The sequence below is a fragment of the Gekko japonicus genome, unplaced genomic scaffold, assembly GCF_001447785.1.
Source record: "Gekko japonicus isolate JY-2015 unplaced genomic scaffold, Gekko_japonicus_V1.1 scaffold169, whole genome shotgun sequence".
NCBI classification, from domain to species: domain Eukaryota; kingdom Metazoa; phylum Chordata; class Lepidosauria; order Squamata; family Gekkonidae; genus Gekko; species Gekko japonicus.
The window spans coordinates 556,578-570,801 of NW_015161951.1; the positions used below are offsets into that span (position 1 = coordinate 556,578).

General features: G+C 44.7%; 1 protein-coding gene across 1 annotated transcript in view; it reads right to left on the reverse strand.

Annotated features, from left to right (window-relative positions):
- Positions 1 to 10,136: 10,136 nt before the first annotated feature.
- TM7SF3 (transmembrane 7 superfamily member 3) overlaps positions 10,137 to 14,224 on the reverse strand; it is a 38,666-nt gene continuing 34,578 nt past the window's right edge. The window contains exon 12 of the mRNA XM_015429439.1: positions 10,137 to 12,049. Coding sequence (XP_015284925.1) covers positions 11,787 to 12,049 — 263 coding nt within the window. The 3' untranslated portion in view covers positions 10,137 to 11,786. The remainder of the gene's footprint in view (positions 12,050 to 14,224) is intronic.

The window sequence follows — 14,224 nt, forward strand, 5'->3', positions numbered from 1 at the left end:
GAACTTTTGATTGCCAGACAAGCTTAGGATCTCCTGGCTATACTACACACAATGCCATACAATCATCATCATCTTCATAGTCTTTGCTGAAATTGCTTTGAAGAGATATATCACAAGCACCTTAGCGGTTTAATTACCACACTTAGGTTTTATAAAAAATTTCTACATTTCAGTATTTTAATTGGCTTAGGGAAAAGGAAAGAGTTGGATTTATACCCCACCCTTCACTCAGAGTGGCTTACAATCACCTTCCTCTCCCCACAACAGACACCCTGTGAGGTAGGTGGGGCTGAGGGAGCTACTGTTGGGAGAACAGCTCTCAGAGAATTGTGAGTGACACAAGGTCACCCAGCTGGCTTCATGTGAGGAGTGAGGAATCAAACCCAGTTCTCCTTCAGTGGGGGAAGTCATCCAAACTGGTTAGATCATGCTTTCCTCTCGCTTCAGGCAGGGCTATACAAATTTGTGTAGACTGTATTGATTCAGAGCAAGGCTAGCCCTCCAGTTTCAATAGCCCTGCCGCTCCAGCAGGATATCTGAACCTAGCTCCGCTTTCTCAGAGACTCTTGCCTTACTGGTATGGAAGACAGAAAAGCCTTGAAGAAAGGAGCTATCGCCAGCCTTGAAAAAGGAGACCATTAAGACAAACTAGGCACTGAGACTAGCCAATGGCAGATACATCTACAATGCCAGAAGCCGCAGTCAGTGGGAGACCATTGTGGCAGGCCTCTCCCACCTGAGGCTTCAGGCATGGGACTGGCACATGCCCCTGTCGGTGCTGGCAGGCCTGAGGCTTCGAGTCATTTCCCAGCCAGCTCTCAACTGCGCTGAAAACACCCAGCGGAGATGGAAGGGCCTTGAGGAAGGACCCCATTACCAATCTTAGAAAGAAGAGGGAGGCCACTGTGGCAGGCCTCTCCCACCTGAGGCTTCAGAGACTAATGAGGGTCTCTGTTGGTGCTGCCAGACCTATGTCTTCAGGTCATTTCTGCAGCCAGCCCCCAACTGCACTGGAAAAACCCAGCAGAGCTCTACTGAGTCCAGCAACCATGAGGAAATTGCAGCAGGTGGCCCACCCTATACAGACTCGGAGGCTTCCGGGCTTACAGGGAGCTAGAAGATTGGAGCTGAAGGTCAGGCAACCCCCCCCCCCCAATACATAGGTGCAGTGGGATAAGGACCTCCAAGGTGAGCAAGGGGCAAATCCAAGCAAGGGTGGCAGTGCAGCAGAACAGCTCCCCCCTCCAAGCATTTAATACAGCCTGGGCCTCCCCCAACCCTGTGCGTATGCTACCAGGAATCATGTTGGACTTTCCATGACTAGGAGTACCTGACCAAGTAGTGGCTGTGGCTGATCTCACCGATAAGGACACTAGCACCAGTGACATCTGGCGCTTTTGAGAGCTAGAGATGTTCTTCTTCCTCACCAGTCATGTCAGGCTTGGGTTCAGGGGTGAAAGAGCTCTTTTCAACCATAAGATATATGGCAACAAGCTCTGATAAACAGGAAGGGGAATGGTCAGAAAATTCTTCTAGGACATTCCTAGGGAAATTCCCCTAGGCCTTTCCAGCCGGAACATCTTTGACTTTTCTTAACTACCAGTTGGATACCACAAAAAATCCTAGATCATCGGCTTCATCTAATTTAGATACTAGAGGGTTTGAGAGACCATCTGAAGGGTCCTCAAATTGTCCATCTCCGAATTCCTTGATTACATACCAAAGGCAGAATGGGCAGTTCCAGGCAACAGTACTTTTTTGCAGGCATTAAAAAAAAGTTTTCACCTTTCCAGCAGGCAATATGAAAGGCCTCATGTCCCTCTGCTAGATGCTCCAGTAGTAGTCTTACATTCAGGAGCAGTTTTGCATAAGGCTATGGCCAACACATGTAAGAATTCAGTGGATAAAAATATTATTAATACTGAGATGGCCATAGGGAATCCCCTGAAGCAGCCTTTCTGACAATCTGATCCACCTGGTTGAAGAAAAAAACTGTAGACAACGCTAAGAATTCACCAAAAGGAACAATTTCACTATACAAAATTACAAATACATATAACTGTGTTACAAATATCCAACAGATAAGTCATAGACTGACTTTCAACAGGTAAGGACAATATACTTTCAATTCTGTCAGCAGGTAATCTATACATCAAAGATTGTAATAAGTAGTATTCAAGTGTGTATAACTTCCAGCAGGGCAGGGACGAAGATTCCGGATTTCAAACACCGTTTCGGATACTCTTCCTCAGTAAGCTGATAAAATTGCATCAAACACATTCAACGTGGATGTCCAAGGAAAGTTTCAATGAACAGCTTTCCATCATCTACTTTAGAGCATTTTTGGGCAGCCAATCAATAATCACAAAGGAACATTTCCATAGTCTTAGATTGCTGGAATGCATTCTGTACTGAATGCCAATAAATCCATGTTGAATGTGTTTGATGCAATTTTTATCAGCTTACTAAAGAGGACTATCCAAAATGAAGTTTGAAATCTGGAATCTTCGCCCCTGCCCTGCCGGAAGTTATACACACTTGACTATTACTTACTACAATCTTTGATGTAGATTACCTGCTGACAGAATTGGCAGTATATTGTCTTTACATGTTGAAAGTCAGTCTATGACTTACCTGTTGGATATCTGTAACACAACTATATGTATCTGTAATTTTGTATACTGAAATTGTTCCTTCTGGTGAATTCTTAGCGTAGTCTACACAGTTTTTTTCTTCAAGCGCTTGTACATTACTGTGTTATCGCTTGATGGACAATCTGAGCCACCTGCCATGCTCTCAAATTTTGCCAGGGCCATCATGGTTTGGGCTGCTAACCTCCTTCAACACTGACCCCTTGACCCTTAAGAGATCCATCCTAGAGATTAAAGGGCTGCAAAATGTGCAGCAGATACATCCCAAGAGGTCATGCAGTTCAGTGCCAGAGCATAGGCCACTAATATAATGGTTAGAACAAACCTATGGTTAAATCATTGGATGGTGGACCCTCTATTTTGCATTCATCAACATTTTTTTTTAAAGGGAACAAAAGGACTTTTAGGCATTCCCGCACCTTTGGTTATAGGTCCAGATTCCAACAGAGACAGTTCCCTTCTAACAAACAGGACAGGAACCAACAAAACAAAGACCAACCAGCTGACTATATGGTTGTGGGTCAATTCCAGCAGTTTCCTCACTTTTGTGCTTCCCCACTTCCCTAGACAGAACAGGGACACCTTTTCTTCTGTTGTGACCTATTCAACATTCAATGCACATAAGAGCAGTAGAACAGCATTTCCATGGGATGCATTCCATTCTATTTGTAGTCCCCAAAAGAGCTGGGTTCTGGAGAACAATTCTAAAAAAGAACTGAAGCTATGGGCATCTGAAGAAGTGAGCAGTGTCACACAAAAGCTCATACCCTGCCACATATTTTGTTAGTCTTTAAGGTGCTACTGGGTTCTTGCCCTTTTCTACGGCTACAGACAAACACAGCTGCCCTTCTTGAGCTATGGGTAGAGAAGCAGTAGTTCCAATTTAAAATCACTTCACTGGATTATGCACAGTATTTAGCAGGATGACCACATGATGTCCTTAGACTTTCAAGATGTTTACCTGCATATTCCACCTTCCAGACAGTGCTTCCCTTTTTGATTTTCAGAGCCAGCATTTCCAATATAAGGCCTTACCCTTGGGGCTGACATAATCTCCAAGGGTGTTTGCAAAGGTCCTGATAGTTCTAATAGCCTACCTACAACAACAAGGAATCCACCTGTATCCTTATCTGGATGATATCCTCCACAGAGCCTAGGAGGCAGAGAAGGTGAGATAGGATACCAAGTTCATTATGCAATCTCTTCAAGCACACAGCTACCTGTCCAATGTGTTAAAATAATTAATAATATCATCATCATCATCTTATACCCTCCAAGGACATAGTACACTTAGGGGCCAAGATTCAGACGAGGGTGGCCAAAGTGTTTCTACCTGCAAAGAAGCAGGAAAAACTGTTAAAAGGAGTGAAAGAAACATGACAGAGGTTGGTGGACCTCATGCACCTGTTGACAGGACTGGGACTGAGGATGTAGTCCACAGATCTGATTCTTTGGGCCTGCTTCCATGTCAGGCCTTTACAATGGACTCTTCTCCCTTATCAGAAGGACACATACACAAAAAGGGAGCACAAATAAATCAAGACATGCCCCACCCGAAGAATTCACTAAACTAGTGGTCTTCATGACCAAATCTCACAAGGGGAGTCAGTTTTCTCTAGCTTCCTTAACTGATAGGCAGTTATGGTCACCAGCAGTAGGGGCCGGGGAACACACTGCAAGGATCAGATTGTCCAACGCAGATGGAGCTCGTTGAAAGATATGAACAGAATGGACTGGCTGGAACTTGGGACAATCAGACTAGCACTGTGTGCTTTCCAAATCCTATCGAGGAACAAGTATTTACTAGGACACACAGTCAGTACTATGGTGTCTATTATTCCAGGGCAGAGGGTGAGGGCACATACACTTGTCGTTGCCGCAGTGGACTGCTGTACACTTTTGCTCCAACCACACTGATCAGCTTAGGCCTGAACAAAGTGTCAGAGACTACGGAGGTGGTTTTCATCTCTCCCTTCTGGCACAGAACTTTTTGGGTCTGAGATTGCCAAGTGATGGGTTCTCCTTGTACAAGAATCCACTCGCCACCCAGACCCTATTTGACTCCAGCTGACAGCTTAGAGCAGGGGTGTCAAACATGCGGTCCGGGGATCAGATCAGGCCCCTGGAGGACTTCTATTAGGCCCACAGTGGAATTGGCTGTCTCCTGCTTCTTCTTCCAGTTCTGCTGCTGCTGCGTCATCGTAGCATGCTTTGTCAGACTCTCTCAAAACACTCAGTAGAGATAGATAGGCAAGCTTCTGTTCCCTGCACTGGGTAAGGCTCCCCCCTCTCCCTCCAGGGGGAGGTTACTTCCTGGCCAGGCTGCCTCAGTCGCACAGGAGAGAAAGGCAAGCCTTTCTTCCCTTCTATTGGCTGAGGCTCCTCTCCGAACGAAAGGAGGGAAAGTTTGCTTTACCTGGCTGCCTCAATTGCATGGGAGAAATACAAAGCACCTTAAAGACCAACAAAGTTTTGTCCACGGTATGAGCTTTTGTGTGCCTTGCTACTGTGTGTGTGTTTTGTTGGGCTTGTTATGCTGTGGCTCTCCTGGGTGCAACTGGGTTCCCTCCCCCTTCTCACTGTATTCATGCCCTCATGATCCAATCTTGTTCAGTAGGAAAGCAATGTGAATTATTTAGAGGAGGAATAACAACAAGCCAGTGAGGTGGATTAGGCTGAGAGTGTGTGTTCAGACCAAGTTCACCCAGCACATTTCCTTTGGGGATTTTGAACTAAATTCTTCCTACTAGATAGTAGGCTCATACTGACCACTGAGGAAGACTATAGTTCTGTAGACAAACACATAGCCCTCAATCTGTGTCATAGTACCTTCTTGTGTTCTTGACCAGCACATGAAGCAATTTATGTACAAAAGCTCGCAATGCATAGCCATTTCATGTTTTCCCCTGGGCCCTAGGTTCAGAACTCTGAGCATGAGATTTCTGTACTGAACATCAATAAATCAAAAGTAGGTTTGCAGTACACAGATACACACTTGAACAGCATACTCAAGATTGCAACAGCACAGACATTTTGATGCAATAATTCAGAGCAAGAGGTGTCAGTTATCAAACACTGTTAAATATAAACAAAATATTGCAAGAGTGCTAATGTTTTAAGCATGTTTTAAGTAAAAAAACGCCTTTGTGTCCTTTATAAAGTTTATATCTCTGCTACCTGGCATTACATCTTATCACATACATGGCCTGGCCCAACAAGATCTCATTTATGTCAGATCCGGCCCTCATAACAAATGAGTTCGACATCCCTGGTTTAGAGATTGAACTAGCAGATTTAGTAGGATTGGGCCTTCCAAGTTGACATTTATTTATTTGTTCTATTTGTATCCTGCCCTCCCCACCAAGGCAGGCTCAGGGCGGCTTACAGGATAAATCTGGAGATTTCAATCAGTCATCATGGTTAATAGTAATTGATGGAACTATTCTCATGCATTTGTCTGATCCACACTTAAAGACAACTAGTGGCTATCTGCACCAATGCTCCCTCTAAGCTGTGGAGTCTCGTGAGCAAAAATTCTGCTTTGTGGGCTACTGGCATCAAAGTTGTGAGCGAGCTATTTGGCTGCTGCATAAATTAGTTTGCCCTGGAGCCATCCTTCCTGAGCGAAGACAAAAAGGTGTGAGCCGGAGGCTTAAAAACTGTGAGCTAGCTCACACTAACTCAGCTTAGAGGGAACACTGATCTGCACCATTCAAGGCAGTGAATCCCACAACTTAATTAATGAGTTGAAGAAATATTTCCTTTTGTCTGTACTGGATCTATTCCACATCAATAACCTCTGTTATTGATCTCAGATCTCCCCCTTTCCCTCACAAACGTGTATATAGTTTTATAAACCTCTACCACATCCCCTTTCCCTAGATAGTTTTTCTCTCACCTAAAAAGCCCCCAGTGCTTTAATCTTCATAGAGTAGGTGCTCCAACTTTGGTTGTCTTTTTCTGGTGCTCAAGTACCCTTTTTCAGTACACAGTATTCCAAATTTGGCCACATAATATACAGGGGCATCATAATTCTAGTCATTTAGTTTTGAATCCCTTTCCTAGCAATCCCTAGCATAAACTTGGTATTTCCATTAATCTACACAGGGTCAACATCTTCAACTAAATATTTCACTACAAACCCAACATTTATTTCTTGGTCATTCACAACCAGACCCCATCAGCATATATTTAAAGTTATAACTTTTTACCACAATGTGCATCACTTTACACCACTGAATACCAGATCCTTAGAACCTGCATTGTTTCTCTTCATCCTGAATAATTTGGCACTATCAACAAACTTGGCCACTACGGCCAAGAAATCAGATGAGTGCTTCAGGAGTATGGACTGGAATACAAGGCCACTTTAGGTAACACCCATTCATCCACTCACCAGGAGTTCACTGCCCCTCGAAACTCCATCTTGTTCTCTGTGTTATTCGATGCCTACTCCAGGTAGGGAGCATCACAAGTCTTCCAGAGGACCACCTTTGAACCAGTGTCTTTTTTTGGTTCATTTTGGAGCAACAACAAAAATAGGATATGCTAACCATCCTAGACCTGAAGTGGCTAAACTGTTTGAGGAACACACACTTCTGGATGGAAGTCTTCTAATCCATCATCTTGGCACACCACCACAATGAGTTCATGGCATCTATCAGTAAGTTTCCCTTCTTTGTTTTGCATATTTCCTTCCCCTTCTGAGGGATACACAACCCATTCTGCCTGTCACTGGACACCCAGACCCAAACATGCAAGTAATGGACTCTAAAGTTATTTGTCTGTGAGATACACACACACACACACCTTCCCCAAAACAATCACAGACCATGGCTATTTCTCCTAGAAACAGGATTGGCAACTGCTCATCAAAATGATACCCTAATCTCTGTCATACCGTGTTTCCCCGAAAATAAGACACTGTCTTATATTTATTTTTTCTCAAGAAGACACACTAGGGCTTATACCAAAAATGCATAGAAATCCTGCTAGGGCTTATTTTGGGGGTAGGTCTTATTTTCGGGGAAACAGGGTAGTTGCCAATTCCTTTCAAATCCCAAAAACATGGAAAAGCCCGTGTACATTTTCCATGGAGCAGGCAGAAGAGCAGAGTTGTCTCTACAAGGCAATGCACACACAGGATGAGGAAGAGAAGCTCTGATTCAGTAGACTTTGGAATTCACCTGAGTTAGTAAGTGCAGTGGTTGGGGACTGTCAAGACCAATGCTCCCTCTAAGCTGTGGAGTCTTGTGAGCAAAACTTCTACTTTGTGAGCTACTGGCATTAAAGTTGTGCGCAAGCAATTTGGCTACTGCAGAAATTAGTTTGCTCTGGAGCCATCCTTTCTGAGCTAAGACAAAAGTGTGTGAACTGGAGGCTAAAAAACTGTGAGCTAGCTCACACTAACTCAGCTTAGAGGGAACACTGGTCAAGATACACTGCATGAGGTTTGATTTCTTTAGATGCTTTGCTTTCTTACCAATCTCTTTTCTGTCAAAACCCCCCACACACACACTGCCTCAAGCTTCTCTTTGAATAAAACTAGTTTGGTTTTCCAGAGAAACAGTATATTTTGCTCAGCACATTTGCATAAACAGGGTGAACCCAACTACTAGGCAAACCTAGGCTAACATACGAGATTTTGAAGGGGCACCAAAAAGGCAAGAGGAATCTCTTCTACTGGCTTGAAGGAATGCTTGGCATTAACTGGTTTCTAGAATTCCTATTTCTGTAGCAGTAGAACAAAAATAGAGTTCAGTAGCATCACAGAGGCCAACATTTTCCAGAGTAGACATTTTTGTGCGTGAACCATCACTTTGTCAGATACAAATGGATCTTCTTCATTCTATGAGCCCTTATATCCAGGTGAGAAGGTGGGAGGAGTGTTTACAAAGAAGGGCCAGTTAAAGTCAAGATGTAGACGTACGATGCAAAATGTAGTTTCAGAAGGTAGCAATGTTGGCCTGCAGTAGAATAACAAGATTTGAGTCCAGGAGCACCTTAGAGATCAATAAGATTTTCACGGTATGGAGCTTTTGAGAATCAGGGTGTGGAGCTTTTGAGAATCAGGGTGTGGAGCTTTTGCGAATCAGTGTGTGGAGCTTTTGAGAATCAGGGTGTGGAGCTTTTGGGAATCAGGGTGTGGAGCTTTTGGGAATCAGGGTGTGGAGCTTTTGAGAATCAGGGTGTGGAGCTTTTGAGAATCAGGGTATGAGCTTTTGAGAGTCAAAACTCCCTTCATCAGAAACTACAATGTAAATGCAAAATGTAATCAGCTTGATCTCCAGACCAACAAGAGGTCCTGATCCCCTCTCTCCTGAGTGCCACTCAGCAGAAGGACCCTGCCTGTTTCAAAAAGGGAAAAGGCAGCCAATTGTCTACTTTCGCTCTTATGTACGGCTGCTGTTGTTGCATTCTTTACCAGAATTCAGTGCTCTCTTTCTTTGCAATCTAGACTTCTATGCCATGCTTTGCATTTCACTGGGGACAACCAGAATGACAGACTACTACCTTCAAGGAGGAGGAAGGCAGGATGAACACTGACCAGGCCCCCATCCCATGCATCTCACAAAAACAGTTTTAAATATCAAGCACATTTATTATAAAAAGATAGAAAGTTGGTTATTTTTTTCTTTTTTGCATAGTGATCATGCCAGCTGGAATCCCCTCAAAAGTAATTGCAGCTCTGACCTGATATGGCAGTTTCTCGGTACTAAGAAATGGCCAGACAGCAAGCACCAGCAGTCTTTCATCTACTTCTTTCACTTTACAAAATGAAGGCCTTGATCTCCAAATAGTTGCTAAGAACTACGGAATCCCCCCATCTTCTATGATCACATTTATTCAGTGCCTGATAATCTAGTTTTTCTGAATTTAAAATAGTTTTGAGGTCACCTACTTTGATCCACCTGACACTGCCTTGGAGATTCAGAAAGTTGGAGAACACAGATTTGTTTCTTCATTTGAGGCCGTAGAGTTGGCACGATGCAACCCCCAGACCTGCACTATAACATGAAAAGAGGCAGTAGCAGCATCTGCCTTCCCTATCCAGCAAGAATACTGGCATCCCACTAGAGCTTCCGGGGTGTGGACTAAAGAGGATCGGCATGTCACAGGCAGGTGTAATTGGCTGCCTCATCTCCTGCTGTTTCCTGGGTCAGTACATCTCCCAGAGCTCTTCCTGCCAATCCTAAATCTGAAAGGCAAATTGAGCATGTCACAGACGCTCTCTTGTCTCAAGAGAGATGTCTGTGCAGTTGTGTCAACAAGCCCTCTGCGTCCTCCACATCTGTCAAATATAAATCGAGATGGGTAGCCGTGTTAGTCTGTAGCAGTAGAAAGAGCACGGGTCCAGGAGCACCTTAAAGACTAACAAAATTTGTGGTAGGGGATGAGCTTTCATGAGTTACTGCTCACTTCTTCAGATAACAGGGATCTGAAGAAGTGAGCAGTGACATACGAAGGTCATACCCTACCACAAATTTTGTTAGTCTTATTTAAGGTGCTACTGGACTCATGCTCTTTTCTACTGCTTCAAATATAAAGCAACAAAGTCACCAGTCCAAGAAAGTATCAACAGGGACACACAGCCTCCATGGTGAACTCAATGAGGAAGGCTTGTATTTGACCAAAAAAGGGAGAAAGAGGGGAGTGTTGCTAGTACTTCTTGTCTGGGATGTATATTACAAACAGAGTGGTGCATACTACAGGGAATGATTCTCCTGCACTTGTTGAAGAGTTGATAGATTTGAAAGGCACAGCATCTACTACTGAAACACAGAAAAGGAACTTCCTGAAATTTCAATTCTGCTTGCTGAAGGCACCCCACCCTCCAGTCCGCATAAATGGGGAGGCATTGCAAATTCCCATATTAAGAAGCTTCCTCTCCCACAACCACACAGGTTCCAAGAACGTGGTTTAAATCTGAGGATTGCTTTGAGTGACAAGCAATGTCCTAACCTAGGTGGCTTTATATTGGGGATGGCCTCCCTTTCTATCCTACCCACCACACCTGCCTTTGCATACTGGTCTCACAGGCAGCTGTTAAGTCAGCCTCCACTACTCCCTCAAGTTCGCAGCAAGTGTGTACAATCTGCCACATTCAGACAAAGCCAGCTTCTGCTTTCTGCTCACCTTAATGCAAGTCAGAAGGACACATTTGGACACTTAGGGAAGGCTCCTCCGTGTCTGAGACTGGCAGCAATATCCTGGCCAAGGGCAGTCTGTCTCCTTTGCAAGGTATCCATTATGGCCTCTGAACAAAAGTACCCTGGATGCCTGCAAATACATTTAATCTTTTCAAATATAAAAGCAGAAGAAACAAAGTGACAATTAATATTGTGGCCAAGAATAGTACTCTCAAGCAACTTAGAACTGCAGTTAAAATATCCACAAGAACAGCTGCCAAATCTATCCATTTCTGGATTCCAAAAGTTTTCCTTCCCAAGAAAGGACTTTCACTTCAGAGCTCACAACTATTTTTCTCAGCCTTTGCAGCTGCCAACTTAGTCTATCATACCTGGCAAGACCCAATTAACACTCTGCTTAGAGAATGAAGTGTCTCCCCTTCCAAAATTTTACAATCAGAACTGCTCATCTTCCACACACAGGAAGTGAATACAAGTAAAAGCTTGACAGAGGTCATCAGCCAGGAGGAATGATGCAGGTTTTGTACCCATACTGAATAGCTGTAACAGTGCCAACATCATCAATGTTTGGTTACCTTTTCACTTTTAGAACTCAAACCATCCTCAAGGATGGCATTCCGTACAGTGTTCAAAGGAAAGGGAAGAATTAACTGAGCATGTGCTTGAAGTAACCATCTCTCAGAGATTTGAAATTTTAAAGTTGCACACTTCACCACTGAATTCTTTCCCCATCCAATGCCCCCCTCCACATGCACACACTCCTCCACAGGTTACACATATGTGTACTTGATCCTTGCTAGCCACAGTTAAATGCCTGCATGCTACTGCACAGAATGCAGGACTTCTCAGACTGTAGAAGTGTTGGTCTTTATCTGGCCCATTTTAGCTTCACCGAGCTAGGCAAAACCACGATTTCAGTGCCACTGGATGCCTCCTGAAAATCTTCATCCACATTTTCGCGGTCTCTTTCCAATGGTCGACCAGGCTACAGAAGCAGCGGTGTTCTTTCCCCTGCCAGCTGCTCTTTGTGGAACAAATCCTTAATCTGGGAGAGCTTGCTAAAGATCCTCTCTCTCAGGGGAGGGACGTGATGACTTGGATCCAGGATGTTTGTTATTCTGCGATCTCTCTCCCGCCTCCATAGCTGATAAGGGTGCGGCGGGAAAGGCGCCTCAGATCTCTCACGGCGTAGCTGCATAGTTATTCCACCAATTGCCAGCATGGCCCAGACTGCCAAAAGGATGAAGTCTGCAAGATGAAGAACTGGTTCAATGGAGTGTCCCCTACCCCAATGCTTCCATTTGCTTGTCTCAACTCATTTTCCCTAGGGAGTCTGAGGTCAACTTGTCCCCTACTGCCCATCCATCTCCATCTATATATATAAAAGAAAGTCCCCTCACCGTAAAATCAGTGCCCAGGCCAAACCGCTGGATGTAGAAACATGAAATTCAGGGAGAGCACTCCTACAGTGACGTAGATGCTCACTAAGAAGGGATTTTTAGAAATTCGACCCCTAAGGGGTAAAATGTGCTCCCCCCCATTGATTCCAATGCAGCTGCCAGGCTGCTGCCTCCTTGCACCCCTCACTCTCTGATTGGTCACCTGCAGAGCTCAGTGTTCTGAGGTTAAAAAAAAACAAACAGTTACAGGGGACTACAGAGAGCTAATGACAGTAGAGGAAATCAGGAGTGCCCAACTGCCTGTGAGGTGAAGCAAAGCAGCTGGCCCAGCCTCCCTATGGCTTCAAACATGCTCCCCCCTCCTACACCTGACAGGCAGTTGTCTGTCAAGTACAGCAGCAGTTGCAGGGTACTTAAAGTCACGAGGGAGTTACCGCCCCAGCAGTAATGCCTTAGTGATCCTGCCAGCCCTGCCTCCACAGTAGCTTCTAATACTCCCCCTCCTAGGAGAGGAGGTGGGATGCTTACAGCCACCGTGGAGGTTTGCTCAGCAGGACTACCTTAGCCCTGCTGCTGGCCCAACCTCCCAGATGCCTTTAAACATGATCCCCCCCAACACCAGACAGGCGGGTGTCTGTCAGGTGTAGGAGCAGGACCAGGGTACTTTAATCCATCAGGGACGCCACCCCAGCAGGATCACCTTAGCGATGCTGCTGGCCCAGCCTCTCTGATGGCTTCCAACACACTCCCCCCACCTCCTACACCTAACAGGTGGTTGTCTGTCAGGTGCAGCAGTGGTTGCAGGGTGCTTAAAGCCATGAGGGAGCCCGCCCCAGCAGTCTAAAGAGAGGTCCTTCAGTAGAGAAAAAAAAGTAGGTATGTCTCACTTCATTTTTTACACTACAATCTTCTCCATTAGAATTCCTACAACAAATGTTACATTTCAAACTTTACATCATCAGTATTATAACTGGATTTACGGAAGTTAAATACCATAGCAAAGCACGGGTATCAGGCTGGTATCTAATATTTCTCATACATCAACAGAATCCATTCTGATGTCATAAGCAAGAGGAAAAAGGATATGAAAGTCTTGCTTCCCTTCCCATGCAATCTCTAGATCATCCCAGAAGGGGCAACATCTTTCCCTAGTGGAGACCATGTGCATCTCCCCTTCTACTTTGGTCACAGAAGGAAGCAAGAAATATCATTCATTCTTCCAAGGCCGCTCTGAACGGGGTTTATTTGCAACTGCAGTCATAAAGCGAAGTCCTCCCCTCCGATATGTCTAAGGTAAGGTCTCTGGAGTACATGAAGCTACATATTCCTCCCCAGAGGCTTTCAAACTTTCTGGGCAAGTCCCCCACTCCCAGTCAAGAAAACAGCTTGAGCATCCAAGGTTACTGAAAGGTTAATGTACTAATGGAGCTAAGAGGATCTGAATAGAAGCAACATTCCATCAGTGGGCATTCTCCCAAATCTCTAGTATAGGCATATGAAGCAGCCTTACGGCAAGTCAGACGACCGGTGCATGTCATCTTGGGATTTTTCCAGCTGGCAGCAGCTGTACAGTGTCTTACGCCTTTGTAACCTAACCTTTGCAACACAGCAGCATAGAGCAAGAGAGAATTACTCAGGGCTTCCTCTAGTAGCTCCTTCCTGTAGTGCTGCCAGCTTCACATTCAAACTCTGGTTTTACCCTGAAGCACACTGCCCCAGAGAGCTTCACTGCTGTGCAACATTACCACCATACTATTCTTCCTCATTTGTTACAGGTGAGAATCCACTTACAGTCAAGCTGCATGGATAGCCAAGTCACAATATGCAGCTCTTTCTGGAGAGTAGGTAGGAGAGCAAATCTGAACGTTACAACCATGTAAAAGACCAATGATAGCAGGCCAGAATCCTCTTCTCTGCTGTAACTACCTCTCAAATGCCAGTTCTTTTAAGAGCACTGAGTTTTTAAAGTAATGGGGGCATTCAAAACATGTGACCCTTTGAAGGCAGTCTGAAGAGGCACAGT